At 40.9% G+C, this 24,132-nt stretch overlaps 1 protein-coding gene across 13 annotated transcripts in view; it reads left to right on the top strand.

Moving 5' to 3' along the window:
* Window positions 1–24,132, top strand: part of LOC117996232 (rho GTPase-activating protein 23-like) — a 456,689-nt gene that overhangs the window by 321,556 nt on the left and 111,001 nt on the right. For 8 of the 13 annotated variants that reach the window (XM_069509383.1, XM_069509380.1, XM_069509379.1 and 5 more), the window contains 13 exons: window positions 6,552–6,728; window positions 8,016–8,279; window positions 8,742–8,983; window positions 9,207–9,788; window positions 9,882–10,096; window positions 10,852–10,962; window positions 12,078–12,158; window positions 12,774–12,962; window positions 14,384–14,437; window positions 15,039–15,147; window positions 16,966–17,055; window positions 18,452–18,551; window positions 19,686–19,769. In XM_069509383.1, the coding sequence (XP_069365484.1) occupies window positions 6,552–6,728; window positions 8,016–8,279; window positions 8,742–8,983; window positions 9,207–9,788; window positions 9,882–10,096; window positions 10,852–10,962; window positions 12,078–12,158; window positions 12,774–12,962; window positions 14,384–14,437; window positions 15,039–15,147; window positions 16,966–17,055; window positions 18,452–18,551; window positions 19,686–19,769 (2,298 nt within the window). The remainder of the gene's footprint in view (window positions 1–6,551; window positions 6,729–8,015; window positions 8,280–8,741; window positions 8,984–9,206; window positions 9,789–9,881; window positions 10,097–10,851; window positions 10,963–12,077; window positions 12,159–12,773; window positions 12,963–14,383; window positions 14,438–15,038; window positions 15,148–16,965; window positions 17,056–18,451; window positions 18,552–19,685; window positions 19,770–24,132) is intronic. The other 5 variants (XM_069509384.1, XM_069509385.1, XM_069509382.1 and 2 more) reach the window with 4 other exon arrangements.

The raw sequence follows: 24,132 nt of genomic DNA, 5'->3' as shown, positions 1-24,132 counted from the left end.
TTGGAAAACTTGAATTGAACATTTTCAACGATCGTAAAATTTTATGCGCATAAATCGTTAAATTCGCAGACGCAATTAAAATTATTAAAGTTGTAAAAAACGGCGGATTTACGGCTGAACGTAAGTGCACTCACTCTTCCGTCGTGGTTTGAAAAAATTAACGTCAAAGAAAGTGGTTCCGGTGGGCGAGTATGCTGGCTGTTTTTAACCGGACATTTAGGGCTATAACAGACACTATACTTTGAGTATCAGCGATCGGCGATTTAATTGTTTTTCGGAAGCTTGATGCCGTGATTGAACGCGAAACAAGAAAAGAAAATTGCATTGATTGCTGCGACTAAAGGATTGTATGTGTGCAGAGTGGAGCATTCAAAATCAGTACTTCCAATACAATATCGAAACCAGAAAGTCCTCAAAAGTGTGATGCAGCATCGAAGCAATAGCTAAATCGCGGTTACAATACACCGGTCGAACGCAGAAAGTCATCAAAGCGCGATGCAGATCAATGCTTTCGTAATATCGTCGATCGCTGATGCTACTAAAAGTATAACGCGTCTGCTATGCTGCTATGGCCCTTACTACTTATATTTATTTATGCCGCAAAATAGGGAGCGATAACTTTTTACGAGGCACTCGGGATGCCGTCAGGGCTGTGAACTGTTGATGATAACATGTTAAAGGCCTATATAACGGTGCTTTTGGGTATTTAGTTATGTCTGGGTCGTCACTTAACGCTACCTTTTCCGGTCTGGGGTCACCAGTAAGGCACCTTAGGACACTAACGTCTATCGGTTATTCGAGTAATGTACCCTGCTAAGCGGTCATAGCCGTTGTAATAACAGCGATATAAGACGTCGGCCTCCAATTCCGGTCGGTCGGGGTTCTGTCCAGTGTGGTGGACTATGGGCAAATACTTTTTTTGCCGGAAAAAAAACCGAAAAAACATTATACTCAATTTAAGAAGCTATAGCTCAACCCTGTTTCAGGAATTTGTACCACAAGATGCACTATTAATATTTATGGTGAAAGGGTTGACGACACCTCAAGGTCCCGGGTTATACGATAAAGGATACAAGGGCTTTAAACCCACGTGCGAGCTTTATTTGACGTTATAAAAGCCTGCTTTTATATCGCTAGTTCGACTGATCCTTATTTTGTATAATATATAACTTTTTTCAGTGACTTCGTCCGCGATACATATAGGTATAACTTATAGCTTATACCACTAGGAGATAACGAAGCTACAGGAATATCTAGTCATGTGACGTAGCTATGTATCAGTGAAAGTATTTTCAGAATCGGATCATGAATTCCGAAGATTACCTCAACATCTACAAAACCTCTTTGTTAAATTAATGAACATCGAAGTGTAGTCTATGTAGACTATTAGTATCCTCTTACTACAATTTTTTAGGGTTCCGTACCCAAAGGGTAAAACGGGACCATATTACTAAGACTCGGCTGTCTGTCCGTCTGTCACCAGGCTGTATCTCATGAACCGTGATAGTTAGACATTTGAAATTTTCACAGATGTTCTATTTCTGTTGCCGCTATAACAACAAATACTAGACACAGAATAAAATAAATATTTAAGTGGATTCCCATACAACAAACGTGATTTTTTTTGCTCGTTTTTTATAGATACAGAACCCTTCGTGCGCGAATCCGCGCACTTGTGCGGTTTTTTCTTTTTTTTCCGAGGAACTTCCCGATATTAAAATTTTAGAGTTCTTGAATGCCTAGTTGGACATCAGGAAGAAAAATCTAATCACGAAATAAGGTACGACTAGGTTATAGTACTAAGGATCATTGATCTTTCGATCACAGATAAATACATCGTTGAAATCTCATTTACCTAATAGGTTTAGGAGCTTAATGAACTTGCAGAAGGTCTGATAAGGGACGGACACGTTTTTCTATTTTAAAACCAATTCTTTGATGTATTGTTTAAGATACTACCGTTCAAAGGCCTGACTTACAAAACTTATTTTTACTGATAAGATTTTTAAATAACACAAAATGGAAATATTTTTTTTTTAATCTCAAACTTCGTGTACAAAATACGATATAAATCTACACATAATTAACCTAAATTGAAAACTCGACAGTGTACGAAAATCTACGAGACAAAAAAGTTTTACGAGAAACGAGATTTAAGTTCCCCCGGAGGGCTCATAATTTTTTCCAACCTTTATAGTAATAGAAATTATCTATTACTTACGCTATAACCACAGACTGTAATAGAACAACGTTACATGCTCTTTAAATTAAACTGTGCAGTACAATAGTACGCACATAGTTAAAAGGCTATAAGCAAGTGATCAAGCCTGCCCAGTAGCTATTCCAATTAACAACAAGTATCAATCAAATTACGACTCTATGAGCTTCTTATACAGTTCGATCTTGCTAATCAGTTGCATAGCGTGCTTTGCTCTGAGTTCGATAATCCTAAATAACCATAGGCTAATCGTTTGACCTGACTACGCATAAGTATTGGTTCCTGTCATTATGAAATGATTTATGGCTGCAACTTGCAGTTCAAAGTAAATAATTGGTACGAAATACTTCGCGTAAGATTTCTTAATACTGAGTTTGGTGATATTTCCACTCCAGATTTTTGTAGGTTCTCAAGAACCCTGTATGAACTTGAATTGGGTACGATGAATAATATGGATGCCATTCTTCAAATCATAACAAGTGGAAGTATAATAATTATTATAAATATTAATTGTATGACTGAGAAATGAGCTAATAATCCTCAAACGGCTGAACCAATCCATACTATCCATACTAACATTATAAATGCAAGAGTGTCTGTCTGTCTGTCTGCTAGCTTTTCACGGCCCAACAGTTTAACCGATTTTGATGAAATTTGGTAGGTACAAAGTTAGCTTACATCCCGGAGACGATCATAGGCTACTTTTTATCCCGGAAAATTAAAGAGTTGCTACGGGATTCTTAAAGGCCCAACTGTTTTACCGATTTTAGCTTGCGTCCCGGAAATCGACTTAGGCTACTTTTTATCCCGGAAAATCAAACAGTTCCCACAGGATTTTTAAAAACTAAATCCACGCAGATGAAGTCGCAGGCATCATTAGAAACATCTCGATTAAACACGTCTTTGAATGAAAAAACGTATTTCAATCGGTTCACTTATTTGTGGTCTACGAGGTCACAGTCAACCTTAGGTATAAAACACTTGGTATTAAAAAGAAATAAACTCAACAGTGAAGAAAGCCTTACAAAATCGGAAGGGAACGTGGCCAGAAAATCTGGTTACAGCTGTTGTCTAAGGGCCTTACCTCCGTAACCCGATAACGTAATGCGTACATCACTTGGGGCTTCCCGGAATATTGAAATAAATCAGAGTCGTGTGGCACGTTTGACCTATATAATATACTAGCGACCCGCCCCGGCTTCGCATGGGTGTCATTTCCATACTAATATTATAAATGCGACCACCGCCGCCTTCGTCTCGTTTTGTTGCGCGTAATATTTGTTAATTTTCGATGGAAGCTTTGATTTCTTCCGACATTTTCTTCAAGTATCGTCATATTTCAACAAATTAACACAGACCAATATTTAACTATACCTATAAACCTTCCTCTTCAATCACTCTATCTATTGGTGAAAACCGCATTAAAATCCGTTGCGTAGTTTAAAAGATCTACACGTTCATACATACAGACAGCGGGAAGCGACTTTATTTTATACTATGTAGAGATATATTTTGCCACGCTTCTATCAATCACGTCAAAATAGACGGAACTAAAACTTTTTGAGAATAATTTATTTTTTATTTTGAAACATCTTTACATCCTTATTTCTCTGTTTTTTTGCAAAAAGCTTTTTTTAAATTTATTATTCAGATACAAGTTAGCCCTTAGCTGCAATCTCACAGGTGCAATCTCACCTGGTGGTAAGTGATGATGAAGTCTAAGATGGAAGCGGACTAACCTGGAAAGGGTACGGCAGTTTTCAATGCCCCATTCTTTGGTTTCTACTAGTTTCTGTTTAACTTATCTTTATAAACATCGATTGTCAAGCTAGTTATGCCATCAGAGAATTCCAATTTCAATCTGATACCTCCAACGTCAAAGACATTGGTACTATAATCATCTATTGTCATCCAAACCACGCATTTGTACCTACAAGTTTAAATCAATTAAAAATTGGGTTACCAATTTCAACAACATACGAACAATTATTTATTCAACCTTATAAAAAAGCTTTTAAAAGCGTTTAAGTTGACTTTTGTCTTTGATAGAAATCGGCTTTATCGTGCCCTCGTGTAAACCTCTCTTTTTTGCTGTAATGTCGTTTTTACTGCAATGTGGCTAATCTTGCGAATGCGCAGAATTGGCGCTCGTCGCTCGTCCTGTAATCACGTCGGGACAGGCGACAGAGCGTGGGACGGCCGTAATCAAGCGTGTGTGAACTGTGAAGAGCTACCTACTTCTTACCGCTGATGTTCGCGACTATTATGCTACTTCATCATCATCATCATGAGCAACCCATCGCCGGCTCACTGCAGTGATGGGTGAGCATGGGTCTCCTCTCAGACTGATGAGTCTGATGAGACTCAGACTGATGAGATGCATGAAGATGAGTTTGGCCATAGTCTACCACGCTGGCCAAGTGCGTATTGGCAGACCTCGCACACGTTTGAGAACATTATGGAGAACTCCCAGGCATGCAGGTTCCCTCATATTTAGTTACTTACTTAAAACGCACATAATTTCGAAAAGTTAGAGGTGCGGTGATCAAACTCCCGACCTCCTGCTACTTAGAAGTCATATTTTGTTACTTAGTCGCTCAGTAGAATAAGGAGTAGTGATAGTCTCTCTAAACCCTTCTCAATCTAGAGGAGTCCCGTGCTCAGTATTGGACCGGCGATGGGTTGATCATATTCACTTGTACACTCCAAATTGCATGGTAGAAAATTGGATCGTAGGACGTTGTAAGTGTATAGGACGTAGCTGTAAGATATTTCTTTAAATATGCCTCCCAAGTTTATGTGCCAAAAAGATGCTTCACCTAGAAATATGACGGTTTACCTAGAAATATTGGCAAATTTAAGTGATAGAAATAAATACGAGTGACAAAATGATAAATAGTTTACAATTTACGCTTGGGGCATACTCGTAAATGTGACTGACAAAATGATAGAGTGTCTTTTGACTGCTATGACGAATGTTGTGTTCTTGAAAACCTAGGAATTATATTTTATACTAGACTAGCTAATGCTCGCGACTTCGTCCGCGTGGACTACACAAATTTCAAACCCCTGTTTCACCCCTTTAGGGGTTGAATTTTCAAAAATCCTTTCTTAGCGGATGCCTACGTCATAATAGCTATCTGCATGCCAAATTTCAGCCCGATCCGTCCAGTAGTTTGAGCTGTGCGTTGATAGATCAGTCAGTCAGTCAGTCATTCAGTCAGTCAGTCAGTCAGTCAGTCAGTCAGTCACCTTTTCCTTTTATATATTTAGATTATGCTCGAAACTTCGTCCGCGTGGATTACACAAATTTCAATTCCCTATTTTATCCCTTTGGAGCTTGAATTTTCAAAATTCTTTATTAGTGGATGTCTACGTCTTAATAGCTATCTGCATGCCAAATTTCAGCACGATCCGTCCAGAAGTTTGAGCTGTGCGTTGATAGATCCGTCAGTCAGTCAATCAGCTTTTCCTTTTAGATTATTTGTAATTTTCGTTATTAGAATTTTGATTCTTTAATAATAATAATGATTGTTAATAATAATTGCCACACAAATTCATAAAAAAAAATAACCGAATTTCCCGAAAGTATTTCTTGACCCCAATATCCAACTATTTTTGGCCCGACGACCTAGGAATTGAACCTCTTGTTCTCCTCATCAGCTGCAGTAAAAAATGCTACCACTAGACTAACGAGGATGTGAAATAAAATCTATTGGCTTATGGCACTTCTATAGCTAACATTATAATTCGTTCCTTAGATACTCGTAGTTATAACATCCGGACGCGAGTCGCTCAGTAGAAGAGTAGTCGTCACGATTACGATTCTGGTTTGGAAGTTATTTCTGCGGCTAAAGCTTGTTTGCTACCTCCGCTATTCAAGACACGATTAAAGTTATCGGCTGACGTCAAAATGACGTCATTTCGATGTTAATGAGACATGGTTCCAGCGCAACAGCAATTTGCGGGGCTTATAGTGTTAATTATCACTTGAATCTTTATTTACGGCGATCATTACAAAATATGGTAGGTATAAACTACTAGATGATGCCCGCGACTTGATCCATGTGGATTTAGGTTTTTTAAAATCCCGGGAGAACTCTTTGTTTTCCCGGGATCAAAAGTATGTTATGCCTATGTTCGTCGCTGGGATGCAAGCTATCTCTGTACCAAATTTTATCGAAATCGGTTTAATAGATGGGCCGTAAATAGCAAGCAGACAGGCAGACATACAGACGGACAAACAGACACACTTTCGAATTAATTATAAATACCTGATACTAGTATGGAGTATGGTTATGGATTAAATAAATTATTGTTTCATTATTTCCAGCCACCGCAAGTCGTTCACGCACCACCAGTGCAATTGCCGCCACCCACCACCGCGTCATCTCCGCCTGCCTCGCACTGCTCCGCTCCACGCACCATCGTCATCCAGCGCCCTGACGCCCGCCACGGCTTCGGCTTCACGCTCCGGCACCTCGTCGTATACCCGCCAGAGTCTTTACAGGTGAGAATCGATATATACACAGTGGCACTGTCGCCTCTAATCGCCGCGTCACCTCCGCCTGGCTCGCACTGGACGCCCCGCACAAAATCTTCATCCAACGCCCTGACACACTGGTATTGCCGCCTCCCCGCTATGCCTGCCTCACCTTGCTCTACTCCGCACACCATCGTCATCCAACGCCCTGACACACTGGTATTGCCGCCTCCCCGCTATGCCTGCCTCGCCTTGCTCTACTCCGCACACCATCGTCATCCAACGCCCTGACACACTGGTATTGCCGCCTCCCCGCTATGCCTGCCTCGCCTTGCTCTACTCCGCACACCATCGTCATCCAACGCCCTGACACACTGGTATTGCCGCCTCCCCGCTATGCCTGCCTCGCCTTGCTCTACTCCGCACACCATCGTCATCCAACGCCCTGACACACTGGTATTGCTGCCTCCCCGCTATGCCTGCCTCGCCTTGCTCTACTCCGCACACCATCGTTATCCAGCGCCCTGACGCTCGCCATGGCTTCGGATTCACGCTCTGGCATCTCGTCATTACCCGCCAGAATCGTCACAGGTAACAAACGATGATATTATTACACTACAAACGTCACACCGTGGCATTGCTGGCTCCCACCATCGCGTCAACTCTGCTTCGCGTACCATCGTCATCCAGCGCCCTGACGCCCGCCACGGCCTCGGCTTAACGCTCCGGCACTACGTTTCCTCGCACTTGGTCGATTTTTAATTTTGCCGAACGTATACAAATAGAAAAAACATATGACGGTTTTTGCTTCACGCTGATACGTATACCCCTTATTGAATGAAGATAAAGATCTATCTTCCTTTAGTTATTATGATTGTTTTGTCTAGATTTTTTGTTATACGAATTAAGTTGCAAGTCATAGTATTTTAGTTATATAGCATACGGAAATATCGTGGTCATTTATAACTACTTGTGATCAAGATAAGCTCAAGTTTTAAAAGCTTGAGCTAGAAGTTTGTCCGACAATAGTTCAAAGGATGAAGGTCGACTATTGGTTTTGACTATTGATTGGTCGACTCATAATCCCGTAGACTAGAGTTTTCAGAAAGATTTTATGATCATCTTTATTGCAACTTCAGAAATAATTCAGATGCAGTTATGAAGAACAACAGAACAATGTATATTAAGTAGATTTTCTTGGCACGAATAACGGATACCTTGTATTCTGTGCGTAGACATGCATTTTATTGATTTAGGTTAACTGCAAAGTGCAAAGGAACAACATTATAATGACAACGCACGGTCTTGTTCCAGGAATTATATGAGGATGCGCGGCACTTGGCAGTGGGCGCAGTGGGGGCGCCAATGGACACCATCTTCGTAAGGTCCGTGCGGCCGGGCGGGCCGGCGGCGGCGGCGGGCCTGCGAGCCGGCGACCGCGTGCTGGCCGTCAACGGCGAGCCCGTGGCGTGCGGCCGCTCGCGCGCGCCCTACGCCAGGGTCGTGCAGCTAGCGCAGAGGGAGCCCAAGACGCTGAGGCTGACTGTTGTGCCGAGAGACCACGATTTATTGCAACGGGTAAGCGAATATTTAAAGCTTATAAACTGTTAGGTTTAGTTTAAGTTGCTATCCAGGTTAAGCGCTCAAGCCAACGACGGCGTATTACCTGTCAACGGTAATCCCATGACATGTGGACACTTGCAAATGACCTAAGTGGCGTACCTAAAGAAAATCTGCTGACAAGCCGAGGACTACAATTAATTGCAAAGGATACGCCTTATTTTAACAGTTTTGAAACAGTGACGTGTTGTAATTCCGGTGTACGGTACTGTCTGCAATCTATAGCCCACACTGTAGCATGGGTTAGAGCTTTCACATGTGTCAAGCATAGCTGGGCTATAGATAATTTTATTTCCTTGCCTATTGCAGAGAAGGAACTTGTAACAAAATGTACGTCCAGGGCACTAGTCTTGCCATAAACCGTGACGTTCTAACTACGCTATCAATTCTCACCATTAAATCTATCGTTCTCCGCTTCAGTATTTCAGCGAAGCAGCGTACAACCCAGAGACGAACCAGCGGGTGCTCGAAATGCCAGCGGTGACGGAACACGAGTCGCGCTTGTTCGACGCGTGCCGCCGACCGCGGTTGCCGGCGTTGCCCGCACCACAAGCTCCTCTCCGACACCGCGAGGATCCGGAGTATGCGACCGTGGCACCGACGCCGTCGAGGTTCGACGTGCCACGACTACCGAGTTCACCGCACTATCTTTTACATGATGGGTGAGGATAATACTTTTTTGCCAAATCCTCAGTGGCCAATCCAAAAGTTGGAGACACTAACAGTCAATTTTATTATCTCTCTATTGCTATTCAATCTTGTCAAGTATAGGAATAACAGGAGGAAGCCATTAAACAATTTTGCCAAAGAACGAAATCTTTTGTTTTTCTGAATTATCAAGAGGCAATATTTGTAAAATTAAATTTTTGTAAACTTAACTTTTAGCAGGAGAGAATCCGATACATCTCTTCCATCATCAGCCGCGGAGAGTAAAGACAGTCTCGGCTCCTTTGACTCCAACTCGACACTCACGGGCCGAGAGCTGGACGACTCGATCATCCTCTCCCGAATACGAAAGAGCCTCGAACAGAAAGAGGCCTTCCTCCGACGTCCCAGTCAACCCACCGGGTGGGTCACCCCGGACGCCCCACCTCCTCCGATCAAGCAGAAAGAGTTCTACGCCAGACCGCAGAAGCTACAGAAACCGGCCTGGCCGCCACCTCCTTCCTCGCCCCCACTCGCAGCATCCCCCCCACCGCCGTTACTCCAGCCACAAATCCAAGAACAGAGGAAAGAAGAATGTGCCACTAGTGTAGACAGTGGAACCTACAGCGGTTATGGAGAAGTAAACGGAACGCATAACGATAAAAGTAGAACGAAACAGGACAAGAGTCAGTTTGTGGCGACTTTATCGAAGATACAGGAAACCTCACCGAGTATTCAGAGTACGAATATCGGAACTCTTACTAACGGATCCTCTAGCGAGTTCAGAGAAGACAATGCTTCTTCTAGTAACCAGGATAATAGGTAAGTTCCCCGTTCACTGTCAATTCAGTAGACCAGTAGACCATCGCGTCATCTGGAATGGTATTTATTTAAAAAAAATGTTAAATCTTGCAGATACCCAGTACCTGAGCTTCAACTAGTAACAGCGCGCACAAGGCAGCTAGAAGAGGCGCGAGGTGTAGGCGAAAGAAGAACAGAAGTAGCGCGAAGTGAGCTAGCGCGACTGTCCACCACAAGGTTGGAGCCCAGCGTGGCGCTCCGGCGGAAGGAGTTCGAGACCCGGACCTCCCGGAGAGAGGCGCGCTCGCTGGACGTACAACCTCAACAAGGTAAGAGAATCTAAGCAGGCTACCCAGGTCGGCGAGGACTTCAGGAAATGTTGCTGGGAAGCCAATGTAGGCGTTTCGTACACTACGCGTTTCAGTGTATGTATCCATGTGAGCTGTATCTTTCTGCTATTAGCCAAATTATAAAGCCATTTATAGATCCAAGGAAATCACGTCTGTCTGGTCACTAGTAGGATATTATAATTTCTGAGATTTTCCTAAAAGTCAGCATTTCATTTGCAGTTTCTCTTTCTAATGAAGTTTTAGATCCTGAAATGTCCTGAAGTGAGATAGACTCTGATGGTGATAGTGTTGCTGTTATATTTTTAAATTGAAATTATTCTATCATCATTATCATCGTCATCAACCGATAGACGTCCACTGCTGGACATAGGTCTCTTGTAGGGACTTCCACGCACCACGATCTTGCGCCGCCTGAATCCAGCGGCTCCCTGCGACTCGTCTGATGTCGTCCGTCCACCTAGGGCGGGGTCTTCCGACACTGCGTCTTCCGGTGAGAGGTTGCCATTGCAGCACCTTGGTGGACCCATCGTCTATCGATTTTGCGAACTATGCGCCCTGCCCATTGCCACTTCAGCTTCGCAACCCGTTGAGCTATGATCTCCTCATTTCTGATTTGATCACGTAGAGAAACTCCAGGCATAGCTCTCTCCATCGCCCACTGAGTGACTCTGAGCTTTCTTATGAGGCCCTTATTATAGCTTACATTCATTTTATTTCATGATTTCCTTTTCTAGATTTAGAGCAGGAGTCGTCAATCCTCGGCGGCAGCTTGTCAGGCAACCAGCTGATGATCACCGGCAGCAAGCACCTCCATTGCCCACCGCCTGATGGATTTATCATGCCCGGTGAATATCATATTTTTAACCAACATCTTTATAATATACTTTGAAATATGCGAACGTGACACTAAGGGCGCCTTCGAATTTTCCGCAACGTGCCGCGCGGAGGCAGCGCGACTGCAGCGCTACACACGCACTGCAGCCGCGCCTCAGTTCATCGATCGAAACTTAATATACCTACTGTCGAGGACGCCACTCGCGGCAGGGGGGTGCGGGGCGACAGGCGGTGCATAGGAGTGAAGTCGCGCGGACGCTGGCGCGCGACGCGGTACACACAAAATTATATTAAAATCATTTATTGTAAAAAAATTAAAAAAATTCTAACAGTCCACTGTCCAGTCAATCAGCCTCCCAACATTCCCAACACCTACAACCCTATGAAGCTCGAATCTAGCGACAGCAGCGCGGCCACAGCGCTGCAGCTGCGTTGTCTCCGCGCGGCACTTTGGAGCTTAAAGGCGCCCTAAGGTGTTGCGCGATCAACTGCCAAATGTCACGTGTTGCGATCGCTCATCTCAAATGCTCTCAAACACTTCGATACAAAGCAATGTGCAGTCTTGTAGTCTCATGTCTCATTTTTGAATACACTCTACCCGCGGAAAGAAGTTAGTATAGCGCTCTCTCTGTTACGCAATCCCATAGAAATGTTAGAGATAAAAATCTCAGTGCGTGCTAATCGTTTTTAGCCACCAACCAATCACAAACGAAACTATGTATGTTTTCTAATTAAATTTCATATGGTTTTTGAAAACATGTTTGTGATTGGTTGGTGTCTCAAAATGGTTAACGCCCACTGAGATTTTATGTGAGAGGAATATAGTCAAAATGCGCTTTATATATTATGTCAACCATTAATCTATGACGTCAACCTTAGTTCGGGCACAGCATACATAGTTTGGGCCGAAACATTAGTATTACAGTACGACAAGGCTCTCTTGGCACTTGAATGACATTGACAGGGGGGCGCTGTTGGAGAACAAAGGCTTAGAGTATTCAAACAAGGACAAAGGGACACTTGACGGCAATGTTAATTGCGATTTTCGCCAGGCGCCAAGATAGCCTTGTCGCATTGTACAACAAAACTCATAGCTAGCCTAATAGAATATTTTGTTGCATTGTAGAAACTGAAAAGGTTCAAATGCGAACAAGGTCGAATAGTACCGGTAGTGAAGGATTATCCATTAGAAGACATCATGCCACAGGTGAGCTTGTGTCGCTTTTTCACACATTTTACATCACTTTAAAAAAAATCCTGATTCAGGTTTTCGCCTTTTACATAAATAATTTTTAGATATAGGTGGAAATCTTTTTTATAAGCAAATTAGCTTTTTTTTACATATTTACATTATTTATTTATCACAGTTATGTTTGATAAATCACTCATGCTTGGCTGTATTTCACATTTTTTTACATTTTTGTATCATACAAAGTTTAAGTAGGTACATACTAAGTTAATATACATACCTACTTATTTACCTATTTATTTCTAAGATATATTATGATAATATTATAATACATACAATTATCGATATAAGATGGGAATAATCTTGCCGGTAGGTGGTGTTACAGTTTACAAGTATGTAATTAAAAAATTGTTGTTTATTTAAACTGAGCAGCAGAGCTGGTTTACTATACAAAGCGTATTTGAAGATACTTAGAGACATTTTCGTTTTTAAATCGCTCATATAACGCCATCTACCGACGAGTGGATTTACACTCACTCTAGCATCGCAAACGCTTTATCGGCGGTTGCACGTAACACGTTACTATTGGACGTACTCGCGTGGAGCGGCATTAACGGCATGTTCCGCCCCAAGATGGCAGTCACGCGAAGAGACGTATGGGGCTGAACAGAGAGCAAATGGAGGCCATGAACCGGGTGTCGCTGCCGGGCGAGGGTCCGCAGAGGCCGACGCAGCTGAGCCTCGCGCCGCCCTCCGACGCGTCGGCCTCGGCCTCGGCGCACACCTCGCCCTCGCCCACGCCCACCACGCCCGCCGACTCAGGTCCCCGACACCGACAAACACGCCTCGTCTTCCTGACAACGCTAATGCTCCCTCCCTGTGTCTGCGTCCACAATGCTCCACGCATCTGCAGCTGCTCCAACAGTGGACATATACACAGATGTTATATTTCATGGAGACCGTTTGGCTATATTTGTGTGAGTGTACACGTACCTCCACATTGTTATAGTGTGCATGGTGTTCAGTTTCGACCGCGATGCGGTTTACGTTACGCACTCAAATGCGTTAACGCCTGTCGATGCACTCACTACTACAACCAAGGCTTAGCGGTCATCGTGAAATAGAACATCAGCTATAGGTAACACTTGCCAATATTGAAACGAATCGAAAAGACCGGCGTTAACCGTTCGATCTCACTCACAACAGTATAGTCACAGTATAAAGAGATACAGTAGTCCATTGTCTTTGAACTCGTAACGACAACTTTGCACATAGGCCCCTAACTACATGGGCCATTTCGGGTAGCTCCTTCGCCCGCACTTACCGCACGATTGCTCTATCTAGACGGCTTCATCAAACATACCTATGCGTCAAACCACTGTGATACCAGTAATACTATACTTACTTTGTAGTATAGTCCCGAAATATGAGTGAGACGGAATGATTAGCGTCGCTTCGTTTCGATTCCTTTCTTTATTGACACGCGTTATACATACATTTGGAACGTGCAACTTTGCACGACGTAGTTTTTTTGCGCACCCATAGTGTCCATTGGAGCAGTTGCAGTTGTAATTGTACGATTTATGCGCGAAGATAGTAAACGCAGTTTAATTTTACAATTAATTTCTCCATGGTTTCTTGAAAGAATTTCCTTGAAAGTAACTTAACTAAAATACTCCTATTGTTAGTTAGTACTGCTATTTCCTTATTTACTACTTACCCGTTCACATTTAACAACTGTGTTAAATTATTAACTGTCTACGATTAGTTTCTCAAAGCTCGAGTATTAAAAATTATAACAAAAAATTTGCTGCATTAATTTACCCTCAACAGCGGTTCAAGAAACCGAGGGTTTATGTTCTAGCATTTTTGTAAACACATTTTTAAACCTACTGATAGAACAGAGTTAAAAATCAAAACACAATTTTTCATTATTCTTTTTTAAAAAGACACGTTTTGGATTTCATTGGAATTTAACTTCTTAAACGGTTTGTTGTTTTCTAAATTACCTGCATGGCTTTAATAAATATTCCCACAAAGATATCAGGAGAATATAAAAGGGAGGGAGCTCTGTGTATTCTAACCTATCTTCTTTGCTGAGAGCAGTATTAACGGAATGCGTTGTTGTGTGCTTCGTATGCTACTAATGCCGACTAACCGTTCGTGATCCTCGATGTTTAATATATTAACCTTGATCCTGAATAAATCTTAACAGAATTTTAGACGGGAATGTTCCTTTACAGGATTTGCTGATGACATAGTGACGAGACGACACAAAAAGGATGCACATCTCGGAGGTTAGTTTTCAACTGTTCTTTAAATAAATTCACTATCTTTCGTTATCGGGTAATAATCTTTAATCATATATACTACCGGTTGTTGATAAAAACCGAATCGATAAGACTCGTGTAAATTTGTTGTGTGTAAATAAACTTATGTAGGTAATTTGTTATAGTTTGCTCTTCAAAATTTTTTCTGTAGTCTCATTTCTTAGTGGATTATTTTGAATAGAGTCGATTGTCGAATTTCTTATTAAACCCACCTTTCCGGTTCAAAGTGAAAGACTGCTTTGACTACTTTTTTAGTTATTTAAATATAATAATCTTAAGCGTCATACCAGTAAACTAATAATTTTTAGCGCGAGAAAGCAACAATCTTGCGATCAGAAGGTAGTCGATCGAAAAATTCTTAGCATTATATTTCCGGCAGATATAAAACCAGGATTTGATTATAATCCTTTACTGGCTAGGCAGATCAATATCCTGCCCAAGTTTAGAGTACTAAGCAAACTCTGGTTAAGATGGGTTAAGGTATAGCCAGGATAAGTTGGGCATAGATATTTAGACATTATTTGTAAATTTTGCGCAACTTGCCTTTAAAAATTCTTTTTCCTAACAGAAGAGGAACGTGCAATGCGAAGGGTGTCCTACCTAAAAGCGACTTGGGGTGACCGGCTTCATTTGGACAGTGACGTCGAACCTGATGCGGATCATCACGGTCTTAGAAGGTATACCTTTTCACTTATTTGGTTTTACCTCTATTAATTTGATACATTTTTATCTGCCATAGTCTTCCCTAGCGTAGTCATTAAGTAGTATACTACGGTGCACATAAACTAAGATGTGTTGTACGTTATAGGCATAACGCTTAGCTGAGTTCCTGCAGTAGTGGAGCGGTGTGGAAGGGGTGTGATGACGTGATGCGAGAGCTCAGTGATTCGTCAACATGTGACAACTGTCACTCTCCTGCACCGCTCTATTACCGTAGAAGTCTACTCAGTTACATGCTATACCTATATACGCTTATAGTCGCGACGCGCGGTGATTGACCAATCGGAGCGCACCTCAAGTCTCCCCACATTACAGCGCCGCAATAGGCTAGTGAAGATGTCTTCATAATACACTATGGTGGTTCATCCCAAACTGAGACCTCGTGTACTATGGTGGTTCTTCCCAAACTGAGACCTCGTGTTTTTTCAAGTCCAAGGCACCACACTACAAATTAATTTAAAATTATTATTGGTGCACCATGCCTAAAGTTTTGGCAAAAAGCAGGTGCTGGCTTTCTTCATCTCTCGCAGAGAAAAGTGGACTTGATAATTTTATTTGTTTTTAATACATGACTAAAGTTAGTATTTGTAAGCCATTGATTGACATATTGTTTGTGAATTTGAGGTAATTACATGGATTAATTTTGAAGTTCTGAAGCTCGTGACAGATGGACGGACGGACAAATGCAAATTCATCCAAGTAGACTCGGAGAACTTGCTTCACTCGTTCAAATTTTTTGACTCCGTTTGCCGTCTACCGTATTAGAGATAACTTTATTACACCACAACAATAGATTATTTGCACCTTAGTATTTTTTTTGACATGAAATATGCAATTGTTTAGTTATAGTAAAAGAAGACCATATTTTATTGTGGTTGTGTATATCTTATGTCGTTTGAATTGATCTACAATAATACAAATGATGTCATGGAAGACTAAAGCATGGCAGATATAAATGAACATGTCTTGTACTCCCAAGAGCCTGCCTATTTAGATCCTCAGTAGTTAACTTTCAATACATTTGTTAATTTACGTTAACATGTACTTGGTCCTTGTAATTAAGTAGAAATATAGTACATACACCATTATTATACTGGTCGCGCATTACGGATCAATCGCAACCTTCCCCCACCGCAATATTAATAATACAAAAAAATCATTTCATTAGAACGGGATGCACCAAAAAAATTGTACGATCAATAGATAGTACAAAACTGCAATATATCGAAAAAATTGATAGATAGATTTTGAGTATCTAAACACTATCACATCAATGTAAAAGGGACCTAATGGGCCTTGTTTTAAGGTTTAAATTTGTCCATTCATCTTAGCGGAATAAAAATTGGTATCTATCTTGGTGTCTATTTTATTTTGACGTTATAGTGTTTCAGAAGTCGAAATCCAGGAACGTTATCGAGATTTCCAAACTCTTACTAATTAGTATGAGATTTGACATCTCGCCAACGTTGATAGGATCCAAGCGTCGAAACACAATAATGTCAGTCAGAGTAAAATAGACCTACAGATCCTTAATTTAAATTTATCGTGGCGCCCGACGATACCAAGGGCGCGTATTCGATCGGCGCAAGAGTCTCGACCGAAATGTGCGATCAGAATTTTTGTCTTACCTTGTCAAATGTATCACATTATTTGTTGTAGATAGATTTTATTGAAAATGGTAAATTATTCTCAATATCATTATCTAACAAACGAGTGTTTAAAAATGGGCTACGAATGGTTTTTTTGTATCTGTGTTTTTCCGTGATAAAATGCAGTGCTTACCGAAAATGGCAACCTCCACGATTCACTGAAGACATTACACCGCTGCTGAGAATATTCGACCCCCAAGCCACCCTCCCAGAGCGGTACGTCGCATGACGACGCTATTTCGCTACTCGCCAATAGATGACGCTTATACAATGTGTGGCTGTTTACAGCGTTCGAATGATAGATGGCGCTAGATGTCCGCAAAACGCTTCTCAAGTTTCCACTTGAGAAATATTGTACAAAGCCAAGCATCATTACATCGACTTCATAATTTCATCTACTGAACAATAAACTCATTGGCTTTGTTTTTTTATAGTTATCTCTAACAAAAATGTCCAGTATTTATCCTTAGGCTGGTCGACTATTAGCTACTTTCACCTGAGCTATCGCTTTTTTCAAGCTGCTGATTAATGAGTATCCAATTTTAAAAGCAATATATGTACTTCCATCAAGACGTTCGGGGTCTCGGCATCCAAATGAAAGCATTTAAGCATTTTATAGCTCCTTAATTAAGCTTGAACTTCTTTCGACGATATAGGTATGTATCTACTAGAGAGATTAGACGCTCAGGCAATAGTTGCTACCTAGGTGATAAGCGTCCAGCCGTTTTAGCTAGTTTTTATAGGTTAAGTGATTTTTATGTTTGTTATGTTTTAGCTTTAAATTATTTGTATAAAGCAGCGCGATTAGCGGCAAATAAGGAGTAAACTCTTTGCATGTTCTGCAATATGATTCCTCTATGTATGCATGTCTCCTGTTTTCAGTCCGTTTTGTGTCCCGTTTTCGTAATATAAAGCATGTTTGTTAGATGTCCTTATGCAATATCTAAATGTGCTTTAGTTTGTGTTTTTGTAAATGAGCCTTTCAAAAGTAATACTTAATTGGCATCATTGAACAACCACACCCATTACAATTTGTTAACTTTAAACCTGTGTAAAATAAATAAACTTGTGCTTAAGTATAGCATAGCGATGGTATCAGAGACTCTACGTGACTTTATAAGTAAACTACAGGCAGTTCACTCTGCTTTTAGTATACCATTTCGCTGAGACGGCTTGTTAGGTAGAGAGCGGATTGCAGGAGGGTAACAGTTGACGTAAAAATCAAGGAATTCATACTCGCTGTCACCCTGTCGCAATGCAACGAGCTGTCTCAGTCAAGCGATAGGTACACCGTGACATTTGCAATGACCTTTCGTAACTGCTCCATAGGTACTAATAAATTACTCCGTTGTCAATTTACATGAAAAGTAAAGTTAGTTAGTTAACATGGAAACGTCCACTAGGGGATATGATCCTACCTAACTGTTCAAATTAATGCTGGAAAAGCGACAGAGAATTTTTCCATCCCACTCCCGTCCACATTAAAATAAATGATATATTAACGTTTGGAAAATTTACGCTCAGACCTCTGGTAGGCCAAAAAAGTAATTTTGTTTATGCTAATGATATGTAAATGGATTATCTCTAACTATGACAATTTTTCGGTGTTTAGTCCAGAGAAGAAAGGCCAGGAGACGAGTGAGAGCATCGAGTCTTTGGAGGCGGACGTACAAGGCAACGTTCAAGTCAAGATGGTGGTCAGCAATGGAAAGGTGAATAATTACTTAAAATACAATTAAGTACATGCTTTTATACTTCAACATTCCATGTTGTAACAACTTCTTGGAGTTCTAAAATAAGAAATTTTGTACGATAAATTTTGTTGATAATAAGTTTTGGGAGGACTTTTATATCCCTTATTTTCTATCTTTTTCTCTATTTTGACTGCAGTGAATTTTTTGCGCAAAGGATCAGCCTTGCTATTCTGTGCGAATTGCAGTCAGTATTCTTGGCAGCATTTTGTGCGGGCTTGATCTGTACAGTAAAATTAGATTCTTCATTATCACCAACCCGCTCTGTCCGCTAAATCCAGAACATCACTATGGGGAACGGGTCTCTTCTCAGAATTAAAATTCCACCCTCACTAGCCAAGTGCGGATTGGCAGACTTCACACACCCTTCAGAATATTGTGAAGAACTCTCAGGCTTCCTCACGAGGAGGTTTCCTCACGATGTTTTCCTTAATCGTTAAAGCAAGTGATATTTAATTGCTTAAAAAGCATGTAACTCTGAAGAGTTCGAGGTCGTGCCAGGAATCGAATCCTTGACCTCCCGAATGGGAGGTTGACATCTAGGCTAGGCTATCATCACTCTTCGATTAGATTAGGCTAACTGTAACTACTGTCTACCAATCCATGCACATGGCCAGCGTGGTAGACCATGGCCAAAAGCCTTCTCACTCTGAGAGGAGACCCGCGCTATGTAGTGAGCCGGTGATAGGTTGATCATGATGATGAACTGTAACTAACCCGTAATTTGGGGAAAATACACTTACGCATTCCGTCACAAAAGCGGGTATATGTGGGACTCACTGGCACTGCCATAGGATACCCACTCAAAACTCATCGGCACAGTCCGCATCAAGGATCCCGGGTATCGGATGCTACAGAGACGAACCGTAATTACAGTGCGACAAGGCTATCTTGGCGCGTGGCGAAAATCGGAACTAACGTTGACGTCAAGTGTCCCCTTTGTTCTTGTTTGAATATTCTAAGCCTTTGTTCTCCAACTGCGCCCGTCAATGTCATTCAAGTGCCAAGATAGCCTTGTCGCACTGTAGACTATGCTAGCTATAAGTTTAATTTAAATATTAATATTAATTAAAGTGTGATGTAATACTTGTTTAGCGCGCGAGCGACAGATCGTGGAAGCAGGTGTGGGCCGTGCTGCAGGGCACCAAGCTCTACCTGTACCGGAACCATCCCACGCAGGTCAGTGCTACTGTGCTTATACACCAACGGGGAAAAACTAACCTTGAATCTTCAATCCAATCCGTCAGCCTGTATGCGTCCATTGCTGTACGTAGACCTTTTGAAGATCTAATCATAGGAAGATGTATCATAAGTCCCGCAGATTGCTAATGCGCGTGGCCGCCATTTTAGTGGCGTAAGCACTAGACTGAAGTTTCGAGCTGATGGTATATTTTTATTTCGATGTTAATGAGACATGGTTCCAGCGTAATAGCAATTTGCGGGACTTATACGAGATACTAGTGGTTCGCGCACCAAACTGATCTCGCGCCTTATGAGATCGGAGTTTGGACCTTCCTACTTCAAATTTTCCAATACACATGTGTATTTTGGCAAAAAGTTTTTCGCTTGGAAAAATTCAGCGGTTCCTTTTTTGTCTCGTCGCCCGCGCATTGAAAAGGTGTATTTATTTTATTTTTGTTTGTTACTTGAGTCATTTTAGTGCTTGGTTTTCGGTCATTAAATTAGGTAAGTACCTTCATGACCACATAGATGTGGACTTAGAAAATAAGTGTGCAGGTTTTTTCTGCAACGTGAAGTACCTCTACCTAGACCTCTACTAATAATTTTTTTTAAGAAATTGCATCCGAACGAAACCAGTACGTGTCAGCCAGTAGTAAGTAGTAATAAAAAACAACTTCCTTATATACCTAAGTAGGTAGATACTTTTGGTAAAAAATTCCATCCTCATACTTATTTTTTTGGTGAAGCTGTGGTAGCCTAGTGGTTAGGACGTCCGCCTTCCAATCGGAGGTCGGGGGTTCGATCCCGGGCACGCACCTCTAACTTTTCGGAGTTATGTGCGTTTTTAAGTAATTAAAATATCACTTGCTTTAACGGTGAAGGAAAACATCGTGAGGAAACCTGCATGCCAGTTCTCCATAATGTTCTCAAAGGTGTGTGAATTCTGCTAATCCGCACTTGGCCAGCGTGGTAGACTATGGCCAAAACCCTTCTCACTCTGAGAGAAGACCCGTGCTCTGTAGTGAGCCGGCTGGGTTGATCATGATGTCTTTTTTTACAAAACAAGCAATGTTCCATAAGTTCCTTACCTTGCAGTTCAATGGGGCCGCGTGTACGCTGTTTATACACTTAGTTTAGTGCAAATATTTTAAGCTAATGGGATATTGTTTTTATGGTATTTTTCCTGCGAGTTGTTTTTTAACTTACAAATATTATGGTCAAACAATCGTGTTTGAGTATTTTTAAGTTAAATATAGAAGCTATATTTAGGATAGTTATATTCGTACTTAGGTTTAACGATAGCAGAAAAAGTTCGCTATCATGGTTTAAATGTAACTAAGTATGGTACACCCATCCCTGGTAACGGGTTGGGTGCACCATAAAAAACAATAATAGACATATAACATAGAGTTTTGCCCTATGGCACAGATTATTTGTTTAGGCCTCGGCGCCTTATGGCTTACGGCGTTTACACACTCATCCGATCTATATTCTCACGGATGACGGATATAACTCGGATGACAGAAGTGCAGTGCGTAATCGCCGTTAGAACTAGAAGCAACCTAGGTACCTATAGTCTACACTAGGTACCAGAAAACCATGTTATAACTTATACATAAATAGGTAGATAAATACAACAGGATTGCTTTCCTTAAACTTTAAATACATACTTGTTTGATTAAGAAGGTATTTCAAATGTATGGTTGTTCGTTTAATCCTTCTGAAATTGCAGCTCTCATGCGATTTCCTAAAGTTCAATGGCGCAATATCATTATCTCGAAGGTAATAAACTAAGTAGGTAACAAGGTACCTACTAATGATAATAATCTAAAAGTGAACATCTTAAAAATTTACTTAAACAATAAAACTAAAACTAAAACCTTAAAAAAATATATATAATATTATAATTAAAATATAATATTATTAAAATGAGTCCCTTTAGGCTTGGTTCCGAAGATACTGGCAGCGATACTTATGATAATTATGTAAAAAATTTGCACATCCTTACGCCATATGGCCGAACGGCCTCATTAAAGAGTTTAACACAATACACACATATATTTCACAAAGCAAATAAATATTGTGGTAATTGCGGCCAAAATATTCGCATTACTTATTCAACAGCTATCGTGTTAACATTTTAATAGTCATATTTCCTGTCCACCATATAGGTACCACACCTGGCTTCCTCGCACCTTGAACTGTTATGGTGTGAACACACCATATACCTAACAATGACTGATGGTTGAAGTTATGGTAACTTACTTTAGCCAGATGCAATTCTAAAATAACAGATGTTTTTAGAATTTGAAATAAGTAAAAGACGTTTTCGGTTAAATTACCATGTGGCCTATGATAACCGACGTAGATAAGCTATACTAATTACGAGCAAATTATAAGTACCTACCTGGATACCTGGACAGGGAATACCAAATTTCATTAGTTATGTCTTATGCTGAATCTAAATGCGATAAATAGTCTGTTCGCTGACTTAGTGTCGCTACACCCGCAGGCACACTTAATATTTTGCTTTTATTATGTTATTTTTCACTGCGTTTGATAAATAAATGTTTACTATTCTAAGAATAAAATAGAATACTATATTATTCTTATGGATATTGTAATAAAATACGAATATAAATAATAAACACAAGTTGGGTAGCGACACTATGTTAGTGAACAGACTTTAAATAAAATAACAATAATATTTTTTAATTAGCTTGGGAAGAACAGCTCAAATTCAAAATCAGTAGATAAGTAGGTACCGATAGTACGCGTCAGGTCGAAATGGCGATCGGGGAGGGAACGCCCCGCACACCCGTACAGCCCCCGTGCTAACCCAGTGCGTGCGAGCACGGTTTACGTGCGGGTGTGCAGGTCTCATACCCCGATTGTTATCTCAACCTTCACGGACAGTACCTATACGCAATTTTACAGCTAAAAAGAGCTACGAGAAATAACATATCCCATAACACAATTTCTTCAGTACCCGTAGTACAAGATTTTACGTCTCACCAAACGAAACCAAAATCGAGAGTCGAAATACTTCCGCGTTACAGTAAAATGGACCTAAACAGCCTTGAATTGAAGTCAAATATTCAATGCCACTGATTTTAATTTCGAAATGTTTCCGCTTGGAGCGCTGGCTGTAGAAGTGTAGACAAACTTGAGCTTTAAAACAAGGCATTTAAGATCCAGTTTACTGTAACGCGGAAGTATTTCGACTCTCGAATTTGGTTTGGTTTGGTGAGACGTAAAATCTTGTACTACGGGTACAGAAAGCGTTGGTTTCATTTACGTAAACGTAAGCGTAGATGTTACATTTTGTTTTCGTCGAAACCTAAATACGAATCACGCGGCCTGTGTGACGCACACGTGAAGCTTACCTGTGCGTGGTTTGTTGTTTTGCTGTGATGTTGCGATGAAACGCATAAACCAGCATCGAATCGACCTGGGGTTAATAATATTAATAAGTATACAGACACAATTACTGCAGCGCAAAGTCCTGTGCCGCTATTCGAATTCAGTTTTTCGAGCAACGCATACTTAGAATTTCTACCAGTGTATTGTCCACTGGGCATAAGTCTGAACTCTCATAGAAGAGAAGATGTAAAGTCTAACTCTCTCGCTGCTCCAGTGCGGGTTGATTAACTAAACATATCCCAGAATTTCTCCAGAGGTATAGGTTTTGATTGCTTCAACCTTACTTAAATCCTTAGTATTTTTTTATAAAAGTTATTGAAACAGGTTTCAAACTTTGACCAGCATGTTGATTTGCTAACTCAGTGTCTAACACTGAATGATAGCCACCGAACTCATTTGACATCTTTAATCCATTGAAGGTTTTCTAAGAAAAATCGTTTTATTATCACTCAATGAAGCAGCAATGTAGAACCAACCAATGTCAATCATCAATATCAATGTCGCATTTACCACGATCACGGCAATCAGAATAGTCCAAGGTCGCAGCGTTGCTTGTTAGCTAGTTAGTTGCTATTAGTTAGTGCATAATGGCATATTTTGCAGCTATTTGCTTAATATGAGGCGTATGCGGCTAAGCAGCGTATTTTTCACACTGAACTTCAAAACTGCCAAAGCGCATGCCGTTATCAGAACGCTTTTTGTAGTATTGAACCAACCAGAGTTGAGACTTATCTCGGATTGTGCGATCGCTGAAAAACAGTGTTGAAAAAATAAACCAACCAGGGGTCCTGTAAGAACTTTAGGTAGATTTTGATTTAAAAATTAACAAAATAAACCGGGTCACATTAATCTTCATTCACGTATAAACTTCAATGATATTATTTTAAGCGTGCACATCACAAGCGACCTTTCACGCGTTGTATAAATGTCACGACAG

The sequence above is a fragment of the Maniola hyperantus genome, chromosome 3, assembly GCF_902806685.2.
Source record: "Maniola hyperantus chromosome 3, iAphHyp1.2, whole genome shotgun sequence".
NCBI classification, from domain to species: Eukaryota; Metazoa; Arthropoda; class Insecta; order Lepidoptera; family Nymphalidae; genus Maniola; species Maniola hyperantus.
This window is presented reverse-complemented; position numbering and strand designations above follow the sequence as displayed.